We start from the raw sequence: 16,794 nt of genomic DNA on the forward strand, positions 1-16,794 counted from the left end.
ACAAAGATGATATAGCTGTTGTTTTAGAAGGATGGTAAGATGTTTACTATGAGGACAGACGATGTTTTTAAAGGATGTTAAGATGTTACAACGATGATGTAGCTGTTGTTTTAGAAGGATGGTAAGATCTTAGTGAGGTTGTTTTGAAGAGAGTAGTGAACGAGGACCTAGCTCTCGGAAGAGATTGAGGAGTTGAGAGATGTTGGTGCTGAGAATGAAGAGGTGTAGAGGATTTTGGGTAGGGAATGAGGAGTTGTGCATATCTTTGAGAAGTCTAGGGGTATGGGTTATGAGATGCGGAGATAGTGGTGAGGATGTGGAAAAATCATTAGGTAAGGGTGGGAAGGTGAAGGGACCTGGTTAAGCGAATCGTGGATCTGTTGGGCGGAGCTCATTTGGTTTGGTTGGAGTTTCCTCTTTGACTGGAGTTCGAGCTGGTGTTGCGATGATACTGGGTAGTGTTTGTGATTAAATGAGGGAATACGGGTTATTTAATGACTTGGCAAGTACAAACCGATACCGAGGCACGTTGCGAGTGGTTGCTATGGTGATGAATGACCCGCCGTCACACTGCATGTGTCGTGGTGAAACCTTTCTGTTGTATGTATTGTCTGGCGTCACCTGTTTGGGACAGTCTAATCCTGGAGTCGGCCAAGGGGCATCTCCCTCACTCTCTACAACCAGCTCATAATGAGTTATATGCAAAACATTTTCGTGATGAAACAAACTCGCCAGAAAACGCCACAACTATATGCCAGTACATGTGAAATGTTGACTCGAATGATGATAAAACTATACGGAGGGTCAACAGAAAATACACCTCTGTTGACTTTATCAGTCACTGCGTTATCAACAGAAAATACACCCCTGTTGACTTTATCAGTCACTGCGTTATCAACAGAAAATACACCTCTGTTGACTTTATAAGTCATTACGTTATCAACAGAAAATACACCTCTGTTGACTTTATCAGTCACTGCGTTATCAACAGAAAATACACCGCTGTTGACTTTATCAGTCACTACGTTATCAACAGAAAATACACCTCTGTTGACTTTATAAGTCACTACGTTATCAACAGAAAATACACCCCTGTTGACTTTATCAGTCACTGCGTTATCAACAGAAAATACACCTCTGTTGACTTTATCAGTCACTGCGTTATCAACAAAAAATACACCTCTGTTGACTTTATAAGTCACTACGTTATCAACAAAAAATACACCTCTGTTGACTTTATCAGTCACTGCGTTATCAACAAAAGATACACCTCTGTTGACTTTATCAGTCACTGCGTTATCAACAAAAAATACACCTCTGTTGACTTTATCAGTCACTGCGTTATCAACAGAAAATACACCTCTGTTGACTTTATCAGTCACTACGTTATCAACAGAAAATACACCTCTGTTGACTTTATCAGTCACTACGTTATCAACAGAAAATACACCTCTGTTGACTTTATCAGTCACTACGTTATCAACAGAAAATACACCTCTGTTGACTTTATCAGTCACTGCGTTATCAACAGAAAATACACCTCTGTTGTCACTACGTTATCAACAGAAAATACACACCTCTGTTGACTTTATCAGTCACTACGTTACAGAAAATACACCTCTGTTGACTTTATCAGTCACTACGTTATATCAACAGAAAATACACCTCTGTTGACTTTATCAGTCACTGCGTTATCAACAGAAAATACACCTCTGTTGACTTTATCAGTCACTACGTTATCAACAGAAAATACACCTCTGTTGACTTTATCAGTCAGTATGTTATCAGTCCGTTAAGTTAGTAAGTTATCAATACGTAACTCAGTACGTTATCAATACGTAACTCAGTACGTCATCTAAAAATTTTTTGCGACAAAACCATCTCCACACCCATAAACAACAAACTGTGCTGGCGACAGTCAAGGTATACGTCTATATGGTTATATATTTGGAAATATAAATTTATTAAAAGGCTAATAACTATAAAAAAACATCGCCTGGTACAAAACTTTGCTATAGAAGACTTCGTATTTGTTAATATTTCACAAACATGACAGGAGTCATGCTGCTGTAATCATATATTTTCACTTTTTAGTTAAACAATTCTACTTTTTGTATACATTATCCTGTCGCTTATTACAGTGAGTGAGTGAGTTTAGTGTACGTCGCTTTTAGCAATATATTCCAGCAATATCACGGCGGTTGACACCAGAAATGGGCTTACACATTGTACCCATGTAGAGAATCGAACCCGGGTCTTCGGCGTGACAAGCGAACACCCCACCGCCCCATCGTTATTTACAAACTGTTGTAGCAACGATTCATAGTTAAATAACATAAATTCTTAATTACATAAAAATGTACCGTTATTCTGTTTCTCCTAAGCAATGGTATATGAAACCTGAGCAATCTGGAAGATAAGAATACCTGTGTTGTATAATGATTAAACCTTTCAGTAACTTGAATGATAATATTACCAGTATATGACATGCCTGTTGGGTTGAGTGACTGAATGAGTTGGGTTTTACGCCGCCTTCAGCAATATTCCAGCAATATCACGGCAGGGGACGCCAGAAATGGGCGTCACACATTGTACCCATGTGGGGAATCAAACCCGGGCCTTCGGCGTGACGAGCGAACGTTTTAACCACTGGCTTACAACCCCCTGTTGGGTTGAGATACTTTGGGTTGGTTGGAGTTTCGACTGAATTTGGAGTTCGGGTTACTCTTTACATCTCCGCCATTAAGACTGGCCTTAATGTGTACTGTTTAAGCTCGAAATGGGATTATAAGCAGTGGGTACCAATAAAATATGAAGTGCTGCTTGTATTTTTACCGATGAGCTGGTACAAATGCATCTCCAGAATATGGTAAACCTACCGACGTTCGAACAGTCGACACTGATATCCGAAACCAATCCGTTTGTTTATATTTCTATGTAGGTTGTAACATTAATGTTTTTGTCCCTCTCTTTTCAATTTCCCTAATTTCTGAAGATTCGTAGATGACATATAAGCCTATATAAGCCTAAACAACATAACAGTTTTGTAACATTTTATGTAGCTTAAATATGTATTTGGTAGCTGTAAAGGCGTATAGTTACATTTAAAAGACAGGACACTTACAAAGGACTCAATTAACGATTTACTGTAATTATGATGAATGCAGCTTTGTCTGATGTAGTCATAGACAATGAACTCTGTAATTCTATAACCTCTTGTTCCATAACTGATTATCTCTCGTCTCCCATAACCTCACGGGCTTTCCGCAACAGAATAGGCTGGTCGTACGAGGATTTGTTGCCTGGCTTGTTGTCTCGGCTGACCGGGGTTTTCTGAAACCTGTGTGTCTCTGATGACCGAGCTGTCCAATGTATCGCAATTCGCTGTGCGTGTCTTGAGTAGTTCCTGAAACTTATGACCATGGGTTCAATACCGATTTGGCCTAATTGTGTTTCTAGGTTTGTCTGCACTCTGTAAATCTTCGTTAGTGCAACCAAAGTGGAAAACGTCTAACACCTATATCACTCTTGGTTTCCCAATCCATAGCCCCTTCCTAATCCAACAACCGCTCCCTTATCTCTTCAGTAGCCACTCTCTTATTCCACACCCGCCCTCTTTCCTTACCTTCCCTCCTATTCCATATCCCCTCCCTAATCCAACAACCGCTCCCTTATCTCTTCAGTAGCCACTCTCTTATTCCACACCCGCCCTCTTTCCTTACCTTCCCTCCTATTCCATATCCCCTTCCTAATCCAACAACCGCTCCCTTATCTCTTCAGTAGCCACTCTCTTATTCCACACCCGCCCTCTTTCCCTACCTTCCCTCCTATTCCATATCCCCTCCCTAATCCAACAACCGCTCCCTTATCTCTTCAGTAGCCACTCTCTTATTCCACACCCGCCCTCTTTCCTCCTACCTTCCCTCCTATTCCATATCCCTCCCTAATCCAACAACCGCCTCCTTTATCTCCTCAGTAGCCACTCTCTTATTCCACACCCGCCCTCTTTCCCTACCTTCCCTCCTATTCCATAGCCCCTCCCTAATCCAACAACCGCTCCCTTATCTCCTCAGTAGCCACTCTCTTATTCCACACCCGCCCTCTTTCCCTACCTTCCCTCCTATTCCATAGCCCCTCCCTAATCCAACAACCGCTCCCTTATCTCTTCAGTAGCCACTCTCTTATTCCACACCCGCCCTCTTTCCCTACCTTCCTCCTATTCCATATCCCTCCCTAATCCAACAACCGCTCCCTTATCTCCTCAGTAGCCACTCTCTTATTCCACACCCGCCCTCTTTCCCTACCTTCCCTCCTATTCCATATCCCTCCCTAATCCAACAACCGCTCCCTTATCTCCTCAGTAGCCACTCTCTTATTCCACACCCGCCCTCTTTTCCTAACTTCCCTGCTATTCCATAACACCTCCCTAATCCAACAGCCTCTCTCTTTTAAAATGACCTCGCTCTTATTCCACAACTTGCTGATATTCTGCAACGTCTATTTTGTTTCATTTCAGCGTCTCCACAGAGCAGTGACAAGTGCTGAACTAATTTCTGCGCATGATTCAGCCAAGGAGATGATCTGCATTGTGCGGAATCGGGAGTTTGCCCGGCTCTTTCAGAAAAGTACCATTCGGGTAAGGCATGACAAGTAGAGAGTGGGTGGGACTGTGAAAGTCCAATTCGTTTAGCAAGTTGACAGGGAGACGAAAGGATGACAATGTTTTTTCAGTTCAATACAACATCTACACAGTGACTACTGCGTCACTGACAAACACGACACTCAGAGTTGTACTGTTTTAGGGCTGTAAGTGCAGTGTGTGATGTTGTAAGTGCAGGTTGTGATGTTGCAAGTGCAGTGTGTGATGCTGTAAGTGCAGTGTGTGATTTTGTAAGTGCAGTGTGTGATGCTGTAAGTGTGATTTTGTAAGTGCAGGGTGTGATGTTAAGTGCAGTGTGTGATGCTGTAAGTGCAGTGTGTGATTTTGTAAGTGCAGGGTGTGATGTTGAAAGTGCAGGGTGTGATGTTGAAAGCGTAGTGTATGAGTGAGTGAGTTTAGTTTTACGCCGCACTCAGCAATAATTCAGCTATATGGCGGTGGCCTGTAAATAATCGAGTCTGGACCAGACAATCCAGTGATCAACAGCATGAGCATCGATCTGCGCAATTGGGAACCGATGACATGTGTCAGACAAGTCAGCGAGCCTGACCACCCGATCCCGTTAGTCGCCTCTTACGTAACAAGCATAGTCGCCTTTTGTGGCAGTGTAGTGTATGATGTTGTAAGTGCAGTGTATGATGTTGTAAGTGCAGTGTATGATGTTGTAAGTGCAGTGTTTGATGTTGTAAGTGCAGTGTTTGATGTTGCAACATTCAACACACTCCTTAAAGGAGAATGTACTGTCCAGTTGATGTTTCGGGATGGAAACCCCGGTTAAGTAATACAGATGCGAAACCTTGTAATGACGTTGACCCCTTTAACGCCTGTCCATTTACAAGTTTCAATATTTCATTGGAAATAGAATTCACCACTAACTCGTCCGTTCACATTTTGCCTGTTTACCACAGGACATATTATACGTTAAGGCCCATGGACTAATGCAGGAAATACTGGACCTAACTTGCCTTTATAACAGCTCGACTTTGATACTTATAACATACACTGTCCCTATAAAGGTGACAAAGGGCGTTAGTTGAATCTATATGTCAGATCTAATTGAACAGCAGGACTGAAAGCCAATGTGTATATCTGTGTAAATATTCGTTGAAGTTATTTTTTCCTTTATAACAAACAAACTTTATGTAATATGCATATCTGTTTCTCCCTGTCGTGGTAACAATAAACTGAATTCTGAATGTGTGTTGAATATCTATTGAATATGTGTTGAATCTGTACTGAATATGTGTGGAATGTATCCTGAATATGCGTTAAAGCATAACTCTGTCATCGATTGGGCTACATGCGGCGTGTCTTTGTCGTTACGTAAAACTGCTGAAGGCGCTTTTCCTCGCCGCCACTGCCACAAAACAAAGGCCTGATTACTTTCCGCGAGTTAAGCCTATTAAGGAATAATTCATTTTGTGTACGAGTACTTGGTATTGTTTGATGAATTGTTAAAATGGAGCCAGCCAGCCTGCTGATGGTGATTAAACTACACCCTATTTCCTGCGCTGAAAAAGAAAGGCGTTACTGAAATCATCAAACGATTCTCGTCTTTGTCCACTAAATACGCTTTCTTGGCGTTTTCCATCTTCTGATCCCCGTCCCGCAAACCAACCCTAACTAACCTTAACCACTAAGAATTAAGATTATCTTTGTCTGAAGTTACCCGAGTTTCTGCCTTATGTCGATCTTAACTCCATGTACTCGGATTCCTGAGATAGCAATCGCCTTGTGGTTATATGGCCTGATCCGATGAAACAATAACAGTCACAATGTACAGTTAGAACCAACAGCATAGGATTTAGTTCTAAGATGATGATTTGTGGAAGCCGATTCTTCATAGTTGTTGAATGTCATTTCTTGGAATAAAACAAACTGCCCACGAAACGAGCACGAACTTCTGCCATAGTGTGACCTACCTTCGTTGCATTGTTTGAATACTATGTAAGCATATACATTGTAATTTAAAGCTGTATTTAATCCATCCAAAGGAATGACATACAACACAACACATTGTAGATCAATGCGACATAAACAAATTAGAGTAGTCTCCCCTTGAACGACCAAAATATGAACCTCAAGACTAAAACGAAACGAAACATGCATAATAGCTGGATGGTCATAATATATAGATCTTTACTAGATTGTCAGTTGATAATTAAATATGATTTCTGAATTATATCTTAATGATAGATATATAACTACTTAGATATCAGTAATACTTTGTCTGGTATTCGCACTTTTAAACTACAACCGTCCTTGTTAATTAATGTTATCCTGACAGTAAGTACTAAGCAATGTCAGTATTAACATAGTGGGTACTTTCATAACTGCCGGCATACCATCTTCTACATATAATTTATGTAAGAAATATAAGTGAAATGAAAAATAAGGTAAAATTCAATAAAATTATTGTTTAACGTAATTATTAATAGTGTATAGCCAATGTACTGACATACTTAGTTAACTTAGTTTACTTCCTGGAACAGCACACCAACCTGAAGATTGAAATCTTGATCTGACAGTCACACAATCCCTAAGGTTGTTCTGTGGGGTGGGGTCATCATATTTCAAAGTTAAGTCATGTAAAGGCAGACATACTCATTCAAATCATTTTGTGCATTCTCATGTCGTGTTAAAAGTCGAAAGAATGTAAAGACTTCATTGTTTGGAGTGTGTTTCCACTTCAGGTGTTGCGAGTGAAAGTTACTATTATGTAACTCTCAAATATTCGTGTGTGTTCCAAGTGAAATTATTTGAATCCCCAATTATTGTGTGTATTTTCAACCAGGGTTTCGAGTGGAATGCTTTTATCCCTCAAATGTTTGTGTGTATTTCAATCAAGCGTTCACCTCGAGTTTTCACCTCAAGTGTTCACATCTAGTGTTCACATCTAGTGTTCACATCTAGTGTTCACATCTAGTGTTCCGAGGGATAGTATCAGTAGTACCTTTGAGACACAGCGGCAGACTTGTGTGAATTCACATCTTCTATTCCGAAATACATAATTGATTCTTCACAAGTTTGAGTGTATCCACAAAATACATAAAGAAAAGTTACGTTTTGCGATCAGAATATTGTTTTATTAGTGTAACACAAACCGGTTTTTAGTCGGAAGCGGTTGAAGAAGCTGTATGTCCTGTATTCTGCTTTACGAGAAGGTCCGCACCGAGGTGTACACGCTGGTTTAATAAGCTGAAACAATACGGACGGAGGCAGTGCCACAGACAGTTTTTAAAACAAGAGAAGACGAAAATATACAGTGTTCAATCATAGGCGCGGAAGCGTTAGAGGCTAAGGAAATCGAAACATATGACGCCGAGAGTATGAATCCCCTTTTTCAGGACGGGGATGGGGACCCGGCAGCTGGATGAAGGGACTGTTAGTACTTGATAGATGTTGGTCAAATTGTTCTTACATCCCCGGGCGCTTTCGGCACAATAAAACTGTATTTTTTACTTCTGTTATTTTGTGACTTGTGTCTTTTTATTAAGAAATTATGCTTTTTTGACAAATTTAACGAATAGAAGGTTCCATTTATTGATTTTGGGTAAGAAGGTCCAATTTGTGTACATGTGGGTTTGTATGTCTCGGGTCTCTAAAAACATATAATGAATGTATTTACATGCAATGGAGATCCGTAACAAATGGATATTATTCTTGCAGAAAAACAAACTTGCTGACATGGCGAAAACGAAGCGGATAAATCGGAACTTTTATGACATCGTTGCCAAGGCTAAATGGTGAGTCTCCTTGGGGAGCTGTTCACGGACCTGTGTGTGACATCGTTGTCTTCACATCCTACCGACATGCTGCAAGATGTCACGATTCAAGATTATGTACATGTGTACGATAAAGTTAGTCCTACCTCAAAACTGACATGAATGAAATTCAGTGACAATTCAGTGACAAAATTACATCATATCACTACATTGTTCTACATATAGTCACCGAGAGCTGAATCCGACAACTGAGTTTGTTTTATACAAGTCAGATAACACAGAAGGGAGGTGTATCGTTTTGTATCGATTAAGTGAGATATAGGGTACACGTGAGATGTAACATACAATTTAGATACAGCATACATGTGAGATATAGCATACAGTGGAGCTGTATCACACAGGTCACATGAAACATACAAGTAAAATGTATCGTACAAGTGAAAAAAGCACACAAGGAAGGTTCATTGTACACGTGAGATAGAGCATATAGAAGCATGATGTATCCGGCATATATACTACACATAATAAGTTAGGGATATTGGTATTTTTATGATTGATATTTTATCAGTGTGACAATGAATAAATAGATCATTATTCATAATTTCAAAATTTACATATATCCCTAACTATTTTTGTCCAGTATAGTAACATATACCATACAAGTGAGATAAACTATGCAAGGGTTTGTTATACAAGTTCGATATAGCATACGTGTATTTCACGTAAGATCTATGGTACACGTAAACTATAACCTACACGGGAGATGTAGCATGCAAGTGAGACGTTGATTTCAAGTAGGACATATACAGGTGTTTCTCACCACATGGACATGCAGACCCTGTATGATAACGTCGTGTTTTTCTATGTTCACAACATCAGCGAAGAAAGGACCAGGTATGACATTAGGAGAGGCTTTGTCCACACCCACCTTGGTTTTTCTCTGTCTTCACTTGCTAAGCATAGTTGCTGTTCGCCATGTTGCTAAACTACGAAACCAAAATGTGACTATCTTGTATAGCTGTATCACAACTGCGCTTCTGTGGAGAAATTAGTATTAAAATCACAGGATAATCTGGTCCAAGATGATCTTGGATGATCTTGTCAAGAGCTGAGTTGAATAGTCTGTAATGTAGTTCCATTATGTCAGCGCGCATATACACTGTAGATATATTCCTTCATCACCATACATCTATATATCTGTATCACCACAGTCTACACTTACCTCTCATAATAACCATCACAAACCTCCATCTTCATCACTCATATACACTCTCATCACTACATATGTGTATCTTCATCACACTACATCTATTCTTTCATCACCACACAGCTAATTGTCATCACTGCACATGTATACCTTCACAACTTTGTCTTCATCACCATTACTCCATATCTTCACGCGCATGCGCCTCCACTGCCATATATACACGCACATACATCGTCACAGCGCGTCTTCAAACTTCACCTTCATCTCTGTCTAAGACAAAATATTATGGATGTCAACTTCTTTTTATTGTACACACAACGTTTATGGGCTTCCCTTGCCCCTTCGTCAGGTGAATGAAAAACCCAGAAACGTTGTGTATACAATAAAAAGAAGTTGACATCCATAATATTTTGTTTTATACTTGAATACCAACTTCTATATGCCTCTCAAGAACCTTCATCTCTGTCATTTCGAAATCATCACCACACATCTATGCACACATTCAACAAAACGCTTTCCCATGCAAATAACAACACTGAGAGTAAACAAGACAGCAACCTGAATGTCATTAACTCATCTCTCTGTAGAATGAGTTTTGGCAATGAAAGTTCAAACCGCTTCTTCGGATAATCGCAAGCCTAAAATCGAAGAATGATGATTAATTTGCCTTCTGTTTAAATCTGCCCAATGATTACATAATGATCGCCACAGCATGGGATGTGTATGTACGTGCCCATGTAGCAATACCTGGCAGAGGAAGCAAACTAAATTTGATAAAAAGTAATGTAATAAATATTAAATGAGGCTGGCGAATGTTGGAGCAGCGCAGGGAGCCGAGACAGCCTCTCGCCGGATGTTGCTTCAAATACAACCAGCAAACTACAGCTTTCCGTATCTTTCCTGGGTGATGATCAATAAACTGCTTATAGCATGTGTCCTTCCAGCCAGTGTAACAAATGTGATCCATTCTAAAAGCAATTCAAACTTAAGCCTGTTCTTTCCACCACGTGTCTTCACTTACACGCTTTATTCTGATAGATAGTTGTTTGGTTTCCTCCAAAAGATAAAGACAAAGGTCGTGATAGAGTAAGCTATGGTGTAGAGCTAGTGCTCGGAAGGGTAACATAACGGGATATACATGTACAAGAAATTCTATGAACAGTACTGACAGTTAATGTCTTGACGAAACGTATCAACAAGTCTGATTTAGGATTCTGGGATTCAAGTGTAAGCTTAACTATATATTGAGGAATGTATGTTACCAGATGTCCATGAATATATAAATCTAAATTTTAGTGTATAATCATTTTGCTGAATGCGTCTGTAACGTTAACCTTAAATAACTTATAAAAATATCATATTTAAGAAAAACATTTTTGTTTGTTGATGGGTGATTACGTAATAAAGCATTGTTTTTATCTGGATGTGAACATGATTTAATGATGTTACCTTAAATGTTATTTGTTTTACAGAGATAAGCATTGATTTTAGTCGGATGTTTTCATTATGCAACACTAATGATTGTACAATCTTAACATAATTTCGTTGAGCGAACAGTTCCAAATAATATGTCTTGAAAACAGACTGCACACAGGATACTGAATGGTTCTAAACTAGGATATGCTGTACAATGGTCCTCCGCTTCTTCGTTAACGGAGTACTTACATTCATGGTTTATGATCGGGATGTCTGTAGGACGCTGTTGTTAACATGGTGTTTACATGACAAGATGTTATCAATGGGATGTTTACATGTTTTCAAATCGCCAGTAACAGGATGATTACATGACAAGATATATTTGACTGGACGTCTAAATGACATTGTTACTAACGGGGTGTTTACATGGCTTTGTTACTAACGGGGTGTTCACATGGCGTTGTTACTAACGGGGTGTTTACATGGCGTTGTTACTAACGGGGTGTTTACATGGCGTTGTTACTAACGGGGTGTTTACATGGCGTTGTTATTAACGGGTGTTTTACATGACATTGTTACTAACGGGGTGTTTAGATGGCGTTGTTACTAACGGGGTGTTTACATGACATTGTTACTAGCGGGGTGTTTACATGGCTTTGTTATAAACGGGTGTTTACATGACGTTGTTACTAACGGGGTGTTTAGATGACGTTGTTACTAACGGGGTGTTTACATGGCTTTGTTATTAACGGGGTGTTTACATGACAAGATGTTTTGATAACATGTTTACACACTCTAACATTGATGTTAACAGGATGCAGGAGATGAAAGACAACAACTTGATGGATGACTCAGGCAACGCCGATTCAGAAATCATCGAGATCCCCCTGAAGGATCTCAGTATTAATATTGAGCGGCAGCCGCCCAAAGCTGAGGACCGACCTACTCCGCCCATCCCGTCGTCCGCGGGCAACCACGAGGAAGAGGAGGAGGAGGAGGAGGAAGAAGAAGACATGAGCCACTCCCAGGAGTGTCTGTTGTCCGAGGCTAGCAGGGACCGGTCGGAGCCCGGGTGTTCTGACTCATACTATAAAGGAACGGATGACACGAACTCGTCAATCCCTTCATTGGACGGAGCATTCTGTGATGACTCTTTATGTGATCCGAACGAACTCCCCAATAACAATAACACGCAGTCGTACGCCGCCTGCGCGGGGAGGAGTCCGCCATTGTTACCGAACTGCGTGCGGCTTGACTCGCTTCCTAACGGCCACCTGGTGTCAGGTGACGAAGACTCTCCCTCCACTGATAACTTTGCAAACAACCGACTAGAAAATCAAAGCAAACTGTTCAAAGCGTTGACTGATGATAGTCACAATTATATGTCTTCCATGTATAGTAAGTCCCTCTTACCCAAGACAAACAACATGGTTCGATCCTTACTCCACAAAACCCAGTCATACCAGGATCATCTATGTTCTGCGGACGACTCGATACCCGGGATCTTCTGCATAGAGAAGATCTCTAAGGAGGAACTGCTAGTCATGTGGAAGACATCAGAGATAGAACTCAACAAACGCTTAGAACAAGCCTTGAAAGAAAAGGCAAGACTTGAAAGGAAGTTAGCACAATTACAAAAACATTCACCAGTATGAAAGTTGTTTATAATGTTTTTGGCTCAAATTATCCGTTAGAATGGCTTGTGAGGTGCCTGTATGGTCCTACAGCGGCTTGTGAGGGGCATTCTTGTCGTGTACTTGTGAGGCGCCTGTATGGTCCTACAGCGGCTTGTGAGGGGCATTCTTGTTTGTGTATATGTGAGGAGTCTAGTCAGTGGACTGGGTCGTAATATGTTTTGGCTACGTACTGGCTTGTGGGACGCCTGTCTCATCCAAGTACGAGCTTATTAGGCTATTGTCTGGGTCATGAACTGGTTTGTGAGGTGCCTCTCTAGGCAATGCACTGGTTTATCAGGCGTCTGTCTTAGCCGTAAGGCGCCTTGACCATATACTGGACACCCGGCTCTATGATGCCTGGGTTGAATTGGCGTGGTCATCTGTGTCCACTTCCTGTGAGCGTTGCAATAGTCACTGGACGGATCTGTCTTTCGATACTGCGTCCAACTCTGCTGCCACCTCAGGTGTTGTGTGTTGATCAGAGCTATGTGATTGGGGAGCAGGTGCAAGGATAGACTGGCGCTATATACGACTGAACTCAAAGCTTTCGGATATCTGAAAGAGGATCTGGCAGACAGAGAAATATCCTCGCGTGTGTCCTGACGAACAAGAGTTATTTTGCTGATTTTTTTGTGCGTAATCTCCAACACAGAGAAATACTTGCGGGTAGTGTGTAACCACTGTACATTATGTATTATATTTATTGACTACAAATCTACAGATATTCTTTTATAATTCCAATACATATAAGATTTATCACATGACAGACCCTGGAGAGTATCTTCACTATCATTTTGAGAATTTACGTGTATTTCAATTTTGCCTTGAGAGGTTGTAGGTGTACTACTGTACTGTGACTTGCTTGCGATACACGTGTTTCCACTGTCGTTTCCATTGCACTATAGCCCCAACCTCTATGGACGGACGCACAAGTCTCCATACCGACGGACAAACAGACACATACAGTCCTTCTATTCGCCTTCTGTTTCATAATGTGCTATATATTCCAAGTTATTTGTTTGTACATAAAAGCTTGTGTACACATTGTTCATTCAGACTGCTTTTGTGCTGCACGTGCTCCACGTGCTAGAAACGCTCCTCTATGACTGCTTCAACAAAGTGTAAATGTTGTGTAAATACCTCAGACTATTCACTGTAAAGTCCTGATGAATATCTGAATCTTAACATAAACCTCTCCTGTACTAATAGCCGCCTTCCAGTTGGTCATGTATATCATTCAGATGTCTTGTTATGTATCGAGGATGTTTTCTCCACTGTTTATCCCCTGTTCCTGTTTGTAAAAGATATTTATCATGCACAATAGAAAGAAATATGCCTCTTCATTCAACAGTTACACTTTGTGGAAGTGAACTATTCTTTAACCAGTGCCTGTTTCTCTACACATTTCTAAATGTGCTATATTTGTCAGATTTACTACTGGACTAAATGTTACATATATTGTATACATATCCGCAGTTGTATATCGTAAAGCAGATAGATAACATGTACTGGACTATCGTTTGTTACATACGTCTATCTACTGTTAGCTAATTCTCACTCATTTCCTCACTCAAAGCAACAACGAATGTTACAGCAGCCGAGTCAGTTACATGCTGGCGCATGGAGGCATTGAGACCACCATTCATCGTTCCGACCTGCGTCAGCCTCGTTCCCGATCTGCGTCAGCCTCGTTCTGGTCTACATGTTTGTCTTCCTATTCTGTAGGTCCACCAAGTTGTGTTGCTTGTGACTACGGAGTTATCCCCCTTTTTTAATAAGACTGTTCTTGTAAGACTGTTTATTATTATCGATTTTACCAAGTGTATATTCCAGCTATATTTCTGCTGGCAATGTCAGGGCCAGTAGGCGGGTACTGTGTCCTCGTTAAGCGTAACCTGATGTTCATGGTTTTGTGAACAAAATGTTTTAAGTCAAAAATACGGGTCGCGTCAAGCAAAAACCACCTTTCACCAAACCGAATAGTCAACCTACGTGCGTACATCTCAACGATATCATTACAGCAATGCTCAACGGGAAACCCCCATCACTCGTAGGTATCAGTCTTGTAATCGACGGTGAAGCGCAGTTCCCACGGTGATGTGAGCCATCAACGATCAAGCGTATACTCATCATCATGTACATATATAATAATATATTTCTTAGTATTTAACTATAGCGTCCTTTCATGACGTGTAGCCTCGCAGTGGAGGTGTGCTGGGAGTGCCCCTCCTGTTGGAGACAATTATGTAGGTTATACGTAGTTAGGGCCGGCATATGTTAAAACCTGGACCTTACTATGGTTGATTAAGGTTCGACCTACAGTTATAGCATTTGTTACGGGTAGTTTCTGCGTGGCCGTTGTTAAGCAGAACAGAAGGTTCATGCTCAGGGTTAGTGAACGAGACAGCCTAGCCCCGACCATGTACAATGAACCACGTTCAGAGCTGAACACCCAGACAATCCAGCTCTGATCATGGTCAACGAATGAACATCCGTTGTGAGGGCTGGTTAACGAGACAGCCCAGCCCTGACAATGGATAGACATACGAAAATCCATGCTTTGGGACTGCGACATTATATTGACGGTAATGGTATGAGAGGCACCACACATCATTGCTATCAGCTGAACATTCTGAGCTTTTTAGCCTTTGAACTTTGATACCATTTTACGTTGGTATCCTTCCCATTTGACCTTGACCTACGGTTAGTGAGCATCACTGTTTGGTTTGTTTGAGACTATTCTCAGTAGATGCAAGGTTGGTTGTTGCCTGGCGTGTTGTTTCTTTCATTTTGTTATTCGCATAATGCGAATTTATTTCAAAGGAACCCATATATTTTACCCCGTATTTTTCTCGACTGTGATGTTCCCTTCTGTTGCAGGTGTAGCTAGCAACATGGGTAATAGACGCCCACAAGTGGAGGTTTTGTAGGATTTAGATGAGTTACCTCCCCTTACACTACGCGACCGCCTCACGGTGGCAGATTATACGTAAGGGCAGGTAACTCGGTATGTATGATTGTGATTTGACCTACTTTATTGCCAGACGTGTGGCTGAGTGGGGATACCGTCATTATGCAATATTTTATTGTTATCCATGACTGATTATCAACTACATCAATAAGATTTCCACGTAAGCTTTCCATTTTCATCGCATTCAGTTAGAATAATATTCATTTATGAGATCATTGTTTCATTTGAGAGAAATAAATTTGTAAATACTAAATAAATAATTTTGCTGTATTTGGTCTTGTTATTACAGAGGATCCAGCCATCTTGAGTCAAATATGATGAGGTCTCCGTTTCAGGGGCCTCCCACTGTATTCATGTATGCAAAGGCTCCACAAACGTGTCGCTTGTGCTATTGTCGTAAACATGCATTCACGTACATACATTACAATGTTCTGTTGTTGATAGTTCAGCTGAAACTGTTGACATCAAATAGTGGCAAGTTAATGTAACAATATGCAAAATGTACATATTATTCCCATCAGTTGCACGACGGGAACTGTCAGGCATTAGATAAGACGATACATTGGTGTAAGCAGGGATAATCTACGTTATATAGTCTCCCTGGTGTATGTTAGCTCAGCTCATCTGTAAGGTTCGAAGTACAGTTCACGAAACTAAGCACTTAATTGGTTCCGTCTCTGCATAGTCGCAACGTTAAAAAAGACCAGACACCACTATAAATAGGCAAATATCCAGTCTGTTTACAAAGCTTGGCTCCTTCTCTACGTGAATTCATGTCAGAGCGCAAAGAGAGCCGGGAACCAGTTGGACTAAGGATTTAATCTCCCTCTCGATTCTAGTCAAACAGTACGTTTAGTTCAGGGAATGATGACAGTTGAGGCATTAATGTAGATGGGTTTTTCTGTTTGATTGAGTAACATGTTATTTAGATTCTGACACAAAGCTACCTCGCCTGGATGCTGTCAGTCTATTAGCGGCTAACTACCACGTATGTTGTGGCTATCTGATGGCATGACGGGGAACGGAATAGAAATACTCCCTCCACCGTTTCGGCCGTCGCTGTTTAAATTGTGTCCATCCATGCAACTAAGCCGTCAGTAGTGTAACCTCACTATCATTCCACGTGCTGTGATCAGTCG

The 16,794-nt window shown here is 40.9% G+C and overlaps 1 protein-coding gene across 2 annotated transcripts in view; it reads left to right on the plus strand.

Moving 5' to 3' along the window:
* The window catches only part of LOC124261311 (glutamate receptor ionotropic, NMDA 3A-like), a 148,387-nt gene extending 132,462 nt beyond the window's left edge, over positions 1-15,925 (plus strand). The window contains exons 7-11 of one of the 2 annotated variants that reach the window (XM_046695618.1): positions 4,517-4,636; positions 8,330-8,406; positions 9,265-9,279; positions 11,823-12,715; positions 12,773-15,925. In XM_046695618.1, the coding sequence (XP_046551574.1) occupies positions 4,517-4,636; positions 8,330-8,406; positions 9,265-9,279; positions 11,823-12,663 (1,053 nt within the window). In that variant the 3' untranslated portion in view covers positions 12,664-12,715; positions 12,773-15,925. The remainder of the gene's footprint in view (positions 1-4,516; positions 4,637-8,329; positions 8,407-9,264; positions 9,280-11,822; positions 12,716-12,772) is intronic. The other variant, XM_046695619.1, reaches the window with a different exon arrangement.
* Positions 15,926-16,794: the final 869 nt, after the last annotated feature.

The sequence above is a fragment of the Haliotis rubra genome, unplaced genomic scaffold (genome assembly GCF_003918875.1).
Source record: "Haliotis rubra isolate DU_JTF1 unplaced genomic scaffold, ASM391887v1 Scf796, whole genome shotgun sequence".
Taxonomy (NCBI): Eukaryota; Metazoa; Mollusca; class Gastropoda; order Lepetellida; family Haliotidae; genus Haliotis; species Haliotis rubra.